Source organism: Mesoplodon mirus (genome assembly GCF_964341445.2).
Source record: "Mesoplodon mirus genome assembly, chromosome: 13".
Lineage (NCBI taxonomy): Eukaryota > Metazoa > Chordata > Mammalia > Artiodactyla > Ziphiidae > Mesoplodon > Mesoplodon mirus.
Genome location: NC_138989.1, coordinates 32,830,594 through 32,844,409, shown reverse-complemented (window position 1 = coordinate 32,844,409; position 13,816 = coordinate 32,830,594). Strand labels below are relative to the sequence as shown.

General features: G+C 40.4%; 1 protein-coding gene across 1 annotated transcript in view; it reads right to left on the bottom strand.

Annotated features, from left to right (window-relative positions):
• L3MBTL4 (L3MBTL histone methyl-lysine binding protein 4) overlaps positions 1–13,816 on the bottom strand; it is a gene marked incomplete at its 3' end in the record, with an annotated part of 408,304 nt that overhangs the window by 266,008 nt on the left and 128,480 nt on the right. Inside the window, 3 exon segments of the mRNA XM_082640598.1 lie at positions 2,151–2,261; positions 4,315–4,383; positions 4,385–4,401. Of these exon segments, the coding sequence (XP_082496724.1) occupies positions 2,151–2,261; positions 4,315–4,383; positions 4,385–4,401 (197 nt within the window).

Below are 13,816 nucleotides of genomic sequence, written 5' to 3'. Positions count from 1 at the left end.
GCTAGCACCAGCGGAGTATAGAGTGTCTTGAATAGGGCTGCTATCGTCCCTAACACTGACAATTATAGCCCCTAATGCCAATGGCTCATCAGAGCTGCAGAGTAAGGGCTAAAATGAGTTGAAACATCTAAGTGTAAACTAGTTGTGCAAACCTGGTCAAATTCAGTTCTCCGTGCCAACTGCAAAGAAGAAATAACACCTACCTGGAAGGGCTGTTGTGTAACTAGACTTATTGTGGTGATGCTTTCCCAACATATACAAATCTCCAATCATATGGCACACCTGAAACTGTCAATAATATACTGCTATACGTCAATTATATCTCAATAAAAAATAAACAAGAGAGTTGTTGTGACGACAAAGATGCGATATGTGACATACTCAACGAGCTCCCTGGAACAAAGCCCACATTCGGCACCTGGGTCTTCTTACTTTCCTATTACTGCGTCTGTGACTCCTGAGACTGATGTCACCACACCCACTACTGCTCCTGCTTCTACTACTGCAACCACGAAGCAACAACCGCTGCACCCCCCTTCTCTTTAGTGGTCACACGTAATAATTCAGATTCTTTGGAGCTAAACACTTCAGGCCCAGTGAGATGACCATAATAAATAAAATAGACAATAACAAATGTTGGTAAGGATGTAGAGACACTGGAACCTTTGTATACCGCTGGTGAGAATGTAAAATGGTGCAGCCACTTTGGAGCACAACATTAAACAAGGAATTATCATAGGATGCAGCAATTCTACTCCTAGATATATACCTAAGAGAAGTGAAGACATATGACCACACAAACACACACACAAATGTTCACAGCACCATTATTTAAAACAGCCAAAAAGCAGTGGTTAAGAATCCGCCTGCCATTGCAGGGGACACATGTTTGGGCCCTGGTCCCCTGCTCAACATGCCGTGGAGCAACGAAGCCCGTGTGCCACAACTACTGAGCCTGCACTCTAGAGCCCACGAGCCACAACTACTGAGCCCACCTGCCTAGAGCCCTTGCTCAGCAACAAGAGAAACCGCTGCAATGAGAAGCCTGCGCACCGCAACAAAGAGTAGCCCCTGCTCGCCACAAGTAGAGAAAGCCCGTGCACAGCAACGAAGACCCAACGCAGCCATAAATAAATAAATAAATAAATAAATTTTCAAAAGAGTAAACAAGAAAAAGCTACAAATAAGAATTTATGCAATATGCTTAAAATTAAATTTAAAATAAAACCTTAATAACAATGTATGTGGGAGAAAATACCTATAACATATTATTCCTGAATAGCGTTTAGCACAGTTTTCATTTGTCAGAAAAATAAAGGACATTGCCAATATCTGCTTTTGATAATCCATGGCCAAGGCAAATACGTATCTCTATGTTTTACTAAAATGTACGTACTGATTATTCTCTATGAGATGAATTAGAAGTTGTTTTCAAATTAGGCATATAGCAAATAAGATTTCTTTTAAATTATATCAAACTGTATATCGAACTTAAATACATCTTTCTTAATAATTTCTATAAATATTAGTTGGCTTCAATCTTTTTATTAATATGAAAATAAACTGTGCTTGGGTGGAAAATAATTTTTGAACTGTCATATACTGTAGAAGATTTACTGAATTCCACAGATGCTTTCAGCTCTCTGTATAAAAAAATGAAAGGCTTTCACTTAAGGATAATTTAATTTTGAAGATGTGTATATTTTTAAAAAAACAGATGTCACAGCAAGGATGGTATAGAAATCTGTGAATCAAATTTTCACTTAAAAATCTAACCTTTTGTTTGAATAGGAGAGAACAAGGAGGTAATCGTTCTTGTTAAGGTGTTTAATGACAACAGTTTCAAGAAAAATCTGATAATACCAACAAAAAGAAGCTTTTTTTAAAAAAGGAACAAAATATATAACGTTTACGCAGCAAATCCAAACAGGGACGTGTAAGAACCCTCTGAAAATTAGTCGTGTCTAATCTACAGAGTCCCCTTCCACACACACTGGCTAGAGGACCTTCTACCAGAGTCTCGTGACCAGCAGTGAAGTCAGGCCAGTTCGATTCTCCTGCTGAGATAAGAAATCAGAGCCTCTGAAGCCAGTCTCACAGGAAATGTAGGGAAAACGCCAATACAAGATCATACTAATCCAAGCATGTACCTTTATTCTTTGGTCATCAACATCTATAATCGTAGCAACACGAATTAACCTGGGGTTTCGTTTATCCACGACTTCAAGTTTCATATTCGGGAGAAAACCATGGGGCAACCGCTGTAACATTACAAGAGCAACAAGTCATGCGAAATCCAATAATTCAGATGTGCTACTAACGTTTTCTAAAATATGACTGTTCTAACTTTACATCAGATATTTAATACAACTGAAATTTAGTTTTAAGAGCACATAGACCTTCATGCATATTATTTTATCCACTTTCATAAAAACCTGCAGGAGGAAAAAGACTATTTTGGTAATTTTCAAGATAGCTAAAAGACAAAGATTAAATCATAAAGTCATTAATGGTCACAAGTTCAAAAAAGGATCTTATTATAATTTATCTATTGGTTTAGATGTTATTTTTTCTAAAATTAACCTTTTAAATTAAGAAATCATTGACTATTATCACTGCCCAGTTTTGGAGTGTAAGACACAGAAGGCAAAATTAACAAATAATTAGAAAGGATAAACATGATCTTTTAAATTTTAAAATAGATAAAAGCTGCCATAATTATAAAAGTTAAATGTTTTAAAATCATACCACAATGTAATTTAAAGTCATCATCTGTGCTTTTGTTGCTTCATCTTTAACATAAGCATGTTAAACTGTATTAATTTAAGGTTTCTTCCAAGTCTTAAAATGCTGGGAACCAGGAGTCTACAACGATGGACACTCAGGAAACACTAAAGAAAATGGAGTGGGGAAAAAATGCACTGGGGCTTACCAAATCATTGAAACTGAGGAAATTTACCAAAAATCAGTCAAAAGACAACTCTGCCAGTGTTTAAGGATGGCAAAAAGTTTCACTTTGAAAGCTATTACACATAAAAGTGTTCAGTTGACTTTCTTGAAAATGAAAGGGTACTGAATTTCTCAAGTCTAGATAATGGCAGTAGCAAAATAAAACTGTTGATGATGCCTGACTTACAAAACAGTTAAATCTTTCTACAATACCTAGTTTGTTCCTCTCCAGCTTCTGTGGAAGCATATTTCTTTCTAAAATGCATTATTATGTCTACTAAATGGAGCAAACTGACTATAATTAGGTCTCTGATCCTTGAAAATATTTCTTTTCTCCCCGAGGTTACCATGCTGATAACAAAGGTAATTGTTTCATATTGCAGATGCCAAAGACATACAGCTTGAGGTGAACCCTTAATAACCCTGTGACAGAGGCTGGAGGTTGCCTTTTTAACTGCATCTTTTCATAGTATGATTTTCTTGTAATTTTCTTCTTGGAAGAGTTAGATGAAGTTTTGACATAAAGCAAGAGAGGAAGTGAGACTATAAGCAGCTGGTATTTTTGCTTATTGAATTTTTGCAATTCTTAAAATGCTTTCTAGCACACCAGAACTTCTAGCCCTCTTAATTTGATTATACCTCTTCCTCCAAATTCTACCTATTTTAATCAATTGTTTTAAAAAACGAAATAGCATTCTGTTTTAAACCCCTTTTGATCTTTAGAAAACTTTCAGTAAAAGAAATCACATGGAGAAGCTCACTATATAACATTCTGATTAAAGATGAGTCAGGGACACATAGCTGAAAGGGAACAGAGCTTGAAAACCACTGGTTTAGAACATAAGTATCTCTAACTATGCTATCAGTACACTTTCTTTATACTTGGTTTAATCCTGGAATAAATGTGTAAGTACAAATTTGAACTTTACAAGTTGGTATTCTGACAAATTGCTAAAAGCAATGTTCCCTCAGAATAGGTGAAAGGGTAACACACAGGGGCTACATACACTCCATCTATTTTATCCCGGCATCATCGACCGCCAAACAGTCCCTGAGACCAAAAGCTCAGGGTTCCCACTCAGAGGACCAACAGACCCAGAAAGGAAGGGCTCAGTCATCAGAGGCTGAGGGGTCTTCCAACCGGACTTCAAGGAGGGAAATCGTCATCTACACTGGTGTATAAGAACAACAGTAAATGAGTCACCGCCTTTGTATTTTTAACTGAAAAGCAAAGCAAATTGGTCATGGAAACAACACTTGAATTTAAAAGGAGAAAACTAGAATGATTTTGAATTGCCAAATGAAGGCACCATTCCACACGGACACTGTTTAAAAAAGCTGGGAGTGTTACACATCCAAACTTACCATTTTAAAAACTTCGGCAGGTACTGCATTAGTTCGAGTAGCTTCCAGATATTCTGTCCAGGAAAATTTTTTCTGGCTCAGGATAACCTGATAAATAAATAAATATCAAATGGTTACTCATTGACATTTTGATTCCCATATACTATGAGACATCTGCTAATAATAATGCCCACTGTTAACTGAATGCTCACTCTTCAAGAGCCCCTATTAAGAACGTAAGTCTGTGATAACCTCTGCGAGGGCTGTTTCGCCCCCACTATGCTCGTGTGCACGCATTCACTGGTCCGTGCATTCACTCCATGAGGGCAAGCAGGCGAACCGAGGTCGAATGGGGGGTCTGAGCACGGGGCAGAGCCAGGCCACCCCCAGGAGGCCTCTTGAGATGCTTGAAAACAATCACTGTCTAACCTCACGCCATGAACGGATGATCTTTCCAATTCCTCCAATAATTCTGCATCGATTAGGGTTTTATTCTCATAATTAAATGTTTGTAATTACAATTTCCCAGGTTTGTTATTTATCATTGCAATTTTAAAATATATATTGGTATAACATGATATAAAGCACACTATGTTTAAAAATTTCTGTCTAATTGGGTTTCTTATTTCTCTTTATGCTTGTGTTATTTTATTCCGAATTACATTTGCTAGAGGTCTGTCTATATTACTGTGTTTTCTTTTTCCTTTCAAGAAATGAGTACTTAGACTCACCCATCAGATCTATTGTTTTCTTTTGCCTTTCCTAACTATTTCGTTTGCTACTTTTAGTCTTATCGCCTCTTTCCTCATACTTCCCTTCGGTTTGTTTTACAGTTGTCTTGCCAAACGGAAGTGTAAACATAATTATTTTCATTTCTTTAAAAATAAGATAACATTTAAGACTATGCATTTACCACTGCTGTCTCTCACTACAGCTTTAGACATCTGGACAAACTTTTAGGAAATATTTATCTTGCTCACTTTTACTTTCTAAAAAACAATTATAATGTGTAATTGTCATCTTGATTTAATCATTGGCCAAAGATTTAAGAGACAGCCCAAGTGGTTAATTTTTGAAGTTGTTTAAAATATTAATAATAATTTCCAGTTTACTACATGGTAGTTTCAGAATATCACATGGTCCGTACAATTCTTATTTGGGAGACTTTAAGATTTCTTCTTGGTATAACACAGGATCAACAGTTAAAAAATATTTAAAGTATATATCAATACATACACACAGACACGTTTTAAGGTGTAATATCAATATGCATTAATTCAATCTAAATAGCTGTATTACTCAAAAATCTGTTTATTTCTTATTTAAGCAAAAAGCCTGAAGCAATATGCAGGAATCTCTGAAATAAATTTTCTGTACAGTTTTCCAGTACTTCTGATAATTTTTTGGTTCACATTTAAATGTTTTGCCAAAATAAAATATATTTTTAAAAAATATACGAATCAAGTGGACAGACTGAGAAATTGTCATAAACTCTCCCACGTAACCAGAACGTGGGACACCCCGTCCCCATCCCGCCCCCGTCTGGTCACGGCCCCACTCTCCTCAAAGGGAGCCACCTGTTCTGGCTTCTGCCCTCTGAGATGAGCTCGGCTCATTCCCTTTTCTCCTTGTATGAATGGAATCACACAGCCTGTGCTCATCTGTGGTCCTGGGCTTTTGCTCAGTAGTCTGGCTTCAAGGTTCTGTAGACTGCTGTGTGAGGGTTGTTCATTTTCACTGCTGTATAGTACTCCATTCAGGGGTATCTCACAATTTATTCATCCTTTCTACTGGTGATGGTCATTTGAGGAGTTTTAATTTGGGGGCTATTACAGAAAGTGCTGTTACAAATATTCTAGCGTGTTTTTTGCAGGGACCAGAAGTAGATATTTCTGTTGGAATGCATCTCCAGGAGTAAAACTGCTGGATCTTGGGGTATTTTGCATCACATGTTGACGTTATAATGTTTAACATATAAAAGCATATGTAATATTCAATATTAACTACACTTTTTATTATTTTATTTATAGAGAAATTTTATCTTTTGGACACATTTATTGCATTTCACCTCAAATTCTCCTTTTTACTAAAAATTAAATTGTATGCCATTTGGTTATTTTCTGTTTATGTTTGTCTGATAAAATTTTGCCCATCTTTTTTACTTTTATATTATTTTGTTTCAGGTGTATCTGTTAAACACCTCCTAAGTGGATTTTAAAAATCATTTACATTTACTTTCATAACGGGTTTGCTTTATCTAACGTCTGTAAACACATTTAAGCTGGACTTTTTTTAAAAAAAACTCTTCTAGGATTTCTTTTGATTACTGTCCTTCTCTATGTGAGTTATGTTACATAACTTACGTTTCAATAATTATTTCTGCAGTTGCATTTACCTTTATAGCTCATATGTTTAAAAACCGTCCAAACTCACTCCTTGTATCTTGGGCCTCCACACTCCTGCGTGGGTTCTGAATCTGCTCCTTCAGCATTGGCTCCCCTCTGCCTGCTCCAGGTTCCTGGCCCAGGGACCTGACCGGCAGATTCAGGGCAACGGTGACAAAGGAAACCAGCGTGTGGTGGGTTGAGGGAGGAATGCATGGTGCGCAAGAGAGGAAGCAACTAGTCCTGGCCCAAGAAACCCAGCTGCTGTTACGAGAGGGACAATCCCACCCTGATTTACGTGATCAATACGTGAAAATAAAGACTATGACTATTTTAAGTGATTCTTAAGTACTAACTGCCTCTGTGCAACTCTCTAGAAATGAGCTATGCATGTGCAAAAAAGAGGAAACACATGTATTAGGTCTATCTTCCCTGTTCAGTGAACCCAAGGAAGAAAAGAGCGTCTTCCAGCCCCAGGAGTCTTGCAAACACCACCCATTCCCACTGTCCTCCTCCTGGCCCAGCCCTGAGCAGGCGCACCGCCACGAAGAGCAGACCCCGCTCGCTGCAACTAGAGAAAGCCCGCGCGCAGCAACGAAGACCCAACACAGCCAAAAATAAATAAATAAATTTATTTTTTTTAAAAAAGAAAAGAAAACCTTGTCTAACTGGCTTCCATTTACTGGTAACACTGTAATGCCCGCTCCACCCACACTAATTCATTTATTCCTCACATACACCTTTTTCTCCTCATTTTACAGGTGAGGCTCAGGGAGCTTGAGCAGTTCACCCAGTGTTGTACAGTTAGGATGCAGAGGAAATGGGATCTGAAGAGTGATGTCTCACTCAGTTGTCCACATCCTTCATCACTGCTCCCCCAGTATTCTAGGGCGTCCATCCTCCAGGCCTCAGGACGGTGGGGCGAGCTCCCCCTGGAGGCCAAGGTGCAGGATCACGGGGAGGGGACGCGGGCGGAGGACAGGAGACAGGGCTACAGGTGTCAGTGCGTTTATTCACAGCCCACCGCATCCCGCACTATTTAGAGTCTGAAATGTCAGGGACGGGCAACACTGGGAGAAAACCGGGCACAGGTGTGGCGGACCTGAGGGAGGGGACAGGGGACCACACACAGGGTGTAGCCGGGTGCCTAGGGCCTCCCCATGGGGAGAAGAGGGAGAGAGGGGGAAAAGGGTCCTTGGGCAGATGACAGCCTAGGGGGATGGCGTGCGGAGGAGATTAGGGCTCAGGGGCCCTTTCCGAAGGCTGAGGACCACGTCCGGAGAAGCCGTGGGGCTCCTCCTGGAAAGGGCGACGCCCGCCTCCTTCCTGGTGTCAGGCAGCTGGGGGGACAAGGGTCAATTCCAGAGCTTTGAGTTCAAGGGATCTAAAGTCAAGAAAAGCCCTTAAAGAGGATACACACTCAGGGAAACTCAAGGCCAAACCAAGGGAAGCATAAGTGAAAACTCCTAAATCGTGTCGTTCCAAGGGCTGCCTGCATCACTCAGGAAAGAAGCAGGCCCTCACCCGACCCCAGGCCCTGCACAGCCGGCCTCCCCTCTGCTGCCACCGGACGCCACGGCCTCCTCCCCGTCGAGCTCTCCCCCGGAAGGAGATGCCCCCCACTGCCTCCCCACTCCCCAGATAACCTCCTCCTCTAGGCTGCTGTTCCAGTGTCACGACCTCCTGAGACAGCCCGTGCCCCTCCCCACCGCATCACCCGCCCTATTCTTCTCCACAGCACTGACCCCCTAACTATTCATATTTTGCATTTTTCTCTTGCCCATTAGAACATTACTGCCTTCTGACAGAAATTTATTCACGTCACTGCTATTTTCTCTGAGCCTAGAATAGTGCTGTCATTATCACGCAATAACTATTTGGTAAATATCTGTTAAATGAATGAAATGTATTTCCTGAGAAGTCTGCACTGAATACTGTGGTGACTGGAGCTGGTATGATGCTGCTTTCCCGCTGGCGCTGCTGGGATTCTGAGGCACCGTTAGGACAGGATGATGCTCCTGAATCATCCCTGGCTCAGCTCCCAAGCAGCACTGCAGCCTGGACAGAGCCCAGGCAAGGCATCTGATGTGCGGCATCTGTGCGGGCAAATAGCACTCCTCAACTTTCCATGTAAGAAAGGCCAGCTGAGGGGTGAAATTGGTTACAGGATCTTCTTACAACAACAGCCTAAATCAAAACATAATTCTGCCACCGGATCCTTACTTCTAAAGAACCGGGATCATGAATAAGTAGCACAAGTCCTTATGTTCCTGACCTTCTGGTCTGGGTAACCTGTCCCATGGAAGCAAGACAACAATAGTTATACCAGGGGCCAATTCCGGAACCAAAAACCACTGGTGTCCCAGGACAAGCAATTTTTAAGTAATGGACAATAGTGCTGTTTAACAACCAGCAATAAACAGGGATCTGCTAAGAGTCTTATCAAGAAGATTCAATAAGAACAGACAGAACATTGACCATAAATACATGTTGGAAGGACTTAAGAGTCCTCTTCATCTAACTCTTCATTTTACTGATGAGGAAAGTGAGACCTGGTATTTTAAGTGACATGTCAAAGGCAAGACAACTGATAATGAAGCCAAAGCTAGAGCCCAGGTCTCCTGACCTGCAATTTACAGAGATCAAGCCTTGCAGAGAGCTGCTCTGAGGCCCAGTGATGCTCCGCAGGCTGCTGGGCACTAAGGCAGGAGAAAGCACCAGCATCAGCAGGCAATGAGGGCCGGACCCCCAGAACCAGGGAAGCCTGAGTGGGATTCGCCATCATTCTGAGAGACTGATTCAGGCAGCGCTCACAAGGCAGAGCAGCGACTTGTCCAGACTCCGGGCCTCCCAATGGTAGAGACTGAGAAAAGGCACCACTGACTGGGACCTGCCCTCTGGTTCTGCACACAGAGGGGCCAGTTATGAAAAAGCATCTTAACACTGCATGGCCACCAAGCATCCTGGGTCAGACACTGTACACCACTGACCACCAGACGTGAGGACAGTCATGGTTAAGCCTACTTCAGGTTCCCCCAATTTGGTTTTCAAAAGACACATCGAAACTCACCTCACACTGACCGTACCTTAGATGCCAGAAGTCCTGGACTCTCATTCAGCTCATTACAATTAAAGTTAAAATATCCTTTCTGGCCAAAGAATACAAATTAGACTCCCTAATATTTATGACATGACATCAGATCTGCTACTTGGTCGTCAATCACATGCTAAATAAAGCACACGGAGAACTCTTGGGTCTATAGTGTGGACGAGCAGGACCTCACGCATGTGTCAAAGAGCTTGCTTTGCTCAAATTATGGCTGAGAGGAACTGTCTTCAGCATAGACTGAGGAAAGAGAGATCACGGGAAGCAACCAATCTGTGCCACCCTGGCCAAGCTCCCAGCAGAGCTGTCTTCAAAAAGCCCATGGCTCCCACAGCACCTAATGCAGCCCAGGCATGCGAGATGGGGTTAATCCCCTCCTTCTCTGTCTCACTCTGTCTGTCTGTCTGTCTGTCTCTCAATAGCTAACATTATAGAAAAACACTAAAAACATTATAGAAAAATTGTTTATTTCGCTCCCATTTTTCTCTCAATGTCACTAACTACATAATATTTCACTGAGTAATATTCTATGACTAACATAATGACCCTTATACGTTATGTTTTTACCATTCTTTGTTACACCCTCAGGTTCTAGCGGTACCTCACTCTTCACAGGCACTTAATTAATTAGTTTTTCTCTGAACTCTCACCTTCCTTATGCCAGTAGAATCTATCCACAGGAAAGAGTACAATGCCATTTAAAATATAGTAATTCTTTGTTTGCCTAAAACAAGTTAATAGTTAATGTTGCAATTAAATAAAAGATGTATTTATACTGTAAATTTTGCTAATGTAATCTTAGCTTTACAAATTATGAAGTAAACTTAAGTAGTTATTTGGTATCAGAACATAGCTTGCTAAATATTTCTATGTGCTCCTCAAACATCTAGAATATTTGCTCATAAGTATGCCCAGCCAACTGATTCTGGAGAATCTAAAGAAACAAGCTGCTGTTATTCCTACAAAGTACATTCCATCGTCTCCAAAATTATCAATCATTATAGCTTTATTTCTGAAAATAAACTTGCATTTAGCATTTGTTCACAACAAGTTTGAATGCTAGACTTCCAACTTAAAAATGTAGAACAGGGCTTCCCTGGTGGCGCAGTGGTTGAGAGTCCACCTGCCGATGCAGGGGACACAGGTTCGTGTCCCGGTCCGGGAAGATCCCACATGCCGCGGAGCAGCTGGGCCCCTGAGCCATGGCCGCTGAGCCTGCGCGTCCGGAGCCTGTGCTCCGCAATGGGAGAGGCCACGACGGTGAGAGGCCCGTGTACCACAAAAAAAAAAAAAAAAAAAAAAAAAAGTAGAACATTTAGCTCTGCTCCCTTCTAAATGCCACCAAAGCATCAATAGAGGCGTTTTTAAATGAACACTTATCAACAGAGGAAATACTGAATCAATTTTGATACAACACATCGTGGAATATTATGTAGGCTTTATAAAGAATTAGAACTATAACAAATGAGCTGGAAGAGATTTGCCATGAGACATAGTTGAGCAACATAAAAAAAGATGGAAAAAGATGTACATAATGTAAGCCCATTTTTACAGCACAAGCAATAATCTAAAAAACGACATGGGTTCATGAACATAAGAGTGTCTGAGTGTGTACATGTGTGTGTATATGCAATTATATGGGAATTAGCAAAATATGCATAGCATAGAATGGCTAATTGTTCATTTCCCTCTTGGGAAAATAGCTGAACTACATTTCCTTTACTCCCATGCATTTGAATGCAGTTATGTGACCAATGCATTTGGGTAGAAATGATTGTAATAAGCTACTTCTGAGGTTGGCCCCAAACCCCTCTCGTGTAACCATCAGTCCTCTTTCCAATCTCAGGTCAGATAGAAAGATTCCCAAGGGCCTGGGGGAGTCCCAATCCCAGAGTAATTAAATGGAGCAGAACTAACCCCTATCAACCATTACTGTACTACGACAGGAGCTCCTGTACTATGACAGGAGCAAGAAATCAATTCTTAATTGTGTTAAGGCACTAAAATTTATGAAGTGGTTTGATATGCTAGTTAGCTCATGGTAATTAACATGGAGGGATTACCACCAATTGCTATGGGCTTGGCCAAAAATTTCGCTAGGGTTTTTGTAACGTCTTACAGTAAAACCCAAACAGACTTTTTGGCCAACCCAATATCTACTTGGGGAGAGTAACTCGGGTGGAAGGAGAAATGAACATAAAATGAAAGTATAAATAAAACATAGGTTATACAAAAAAATTTAATAAAACTAATACAAGGACATAAAGTCACAATGACAACAGGTAAAAAGCCAAAAGCAGATGAGAACTGTCAACAAAAATTCCTGGAAGTGTGAAAAGGAAATAAGTGAATGAAAACTGATTTAACATTCAGTAACTAAGAATGCAAAACATAAATCTGTTACAGAGAAATGCCAGTAGGGAGCAAGTTCATTTACATTATAGAACCCTGGAAAGCTGATTAAAGACATGAATGCTAAGTCCTGAAACCTTAAAACTCCTAGAAGAAGACACAGGCAGTAAGCTCCTTGACATTGGTCCTGGTGATGATTTTCTGTATTTGATACAAAAAGCAAAGGCAACGAAAGCAAAAATAAATGAGTGGGACTATATCAAACTAAAACGCTTATGCACAGCAAAGAAAACTATCAACAAAATGAGAAGACAACCTACTGAATGAGAGAAAATGTTTGCAAATCATTGATCTGATAGGGGTTAATATCCAAAATATACAAAGAACTCATACAACTCAACAGCAAAAAAACAAATTTTAAGATCTTCACAGAAAATTTGTGCCTATATTTTGAGAGATCTGGTCTTGTTCTTTTTTTTTTTTTTTCTTTTTAACGTCTGAATTTTCTAATATTGTTGTTGGAAGAAAAAAACTATAAAACTATGTGGAGAGTAATCTAGAAGTATTTACCTAATGCTTAAAAGTTATCTCCAGGGACTTCCCTGGTGGCACCGTGGTTAAGAATCTGCCTGCCAATGCAGGAGACATGGGTTTGAGCCCTGGTCTGGGAAGATCCCACATGCCGCCCACCTGAGGCGCAGAAATAATAACATAAAACAGTATGGCACCTTGTATCAAACGGCCACAGAAAGCTGTCCCACAGCTAGCAAAATATGCAAGTTAATTTTTTTTCTGCTTTGGAAGGCTTTTTGAGATTGCATTAAAATGCATTTACTGTAGAACACAATATTTACAAGAAAAGAGAGCCTTGCTAGGTCAGGAACCCAATTTACTTCTGTGGCCCATCAATTCCCAGAGCCCTGCAGACCACAAGAAACTCTGAATAAAGAGCTCATATAGGTCTGCTTAGTCAGTCACCTGCCAAATCAAGTAAGCAGCAATTCTAAAGAGCCTTACCCCTCCCCAGCCCCAGACCCACAGCCCTGGTTAAGGCCCACGCTCCTTATTTTCATGTACAATGAATCTCCCTAGTGGTCGTTCCAGCCTCCTTTCTAATCTGGCCTACTATTGCCAAATAAATGCTTAACCATAGTTACATCAGAGATTTGACTATAAACTCCTCACTCCAGCTTTTAAAGATCTTTCATAAAATGGTCTTGATCTACCCATCCTACTAATCCCTTATAAATATCCCAAAACTGAAGTGAAATCCATTTGGGACTCCTGCCTTCCAGAACTGTAAGATAGGAAACCTGTACTGCTTTAAGCCACAAAGTTCATGGTAATTTGTCATGGGGCAGTACACCTTCATATAATCTTCTCAGTGAAGCACGTCTTTCTCTTTCTGGCCAGGTGTTACCTCTGACTAATTTCACTGCTATCATCTATAACAATATTTATAAACTCACCAAACAGGCCCCAGTAGACTGTCAGATCCTTGAGGTCAAGAAAGGCTGCTCACCAGCCTTTCCATCCCACCCTCCACCAACTAAGGTCCTACATAATGATAGTAACAGATTATAAAAACTGAATAAATAAATCATGGGGAGCATAAGTCAACTAATAAATATAGAAGGAATAATGAAATTAGAAAATCACCATTTGGCAAATATCACATTAG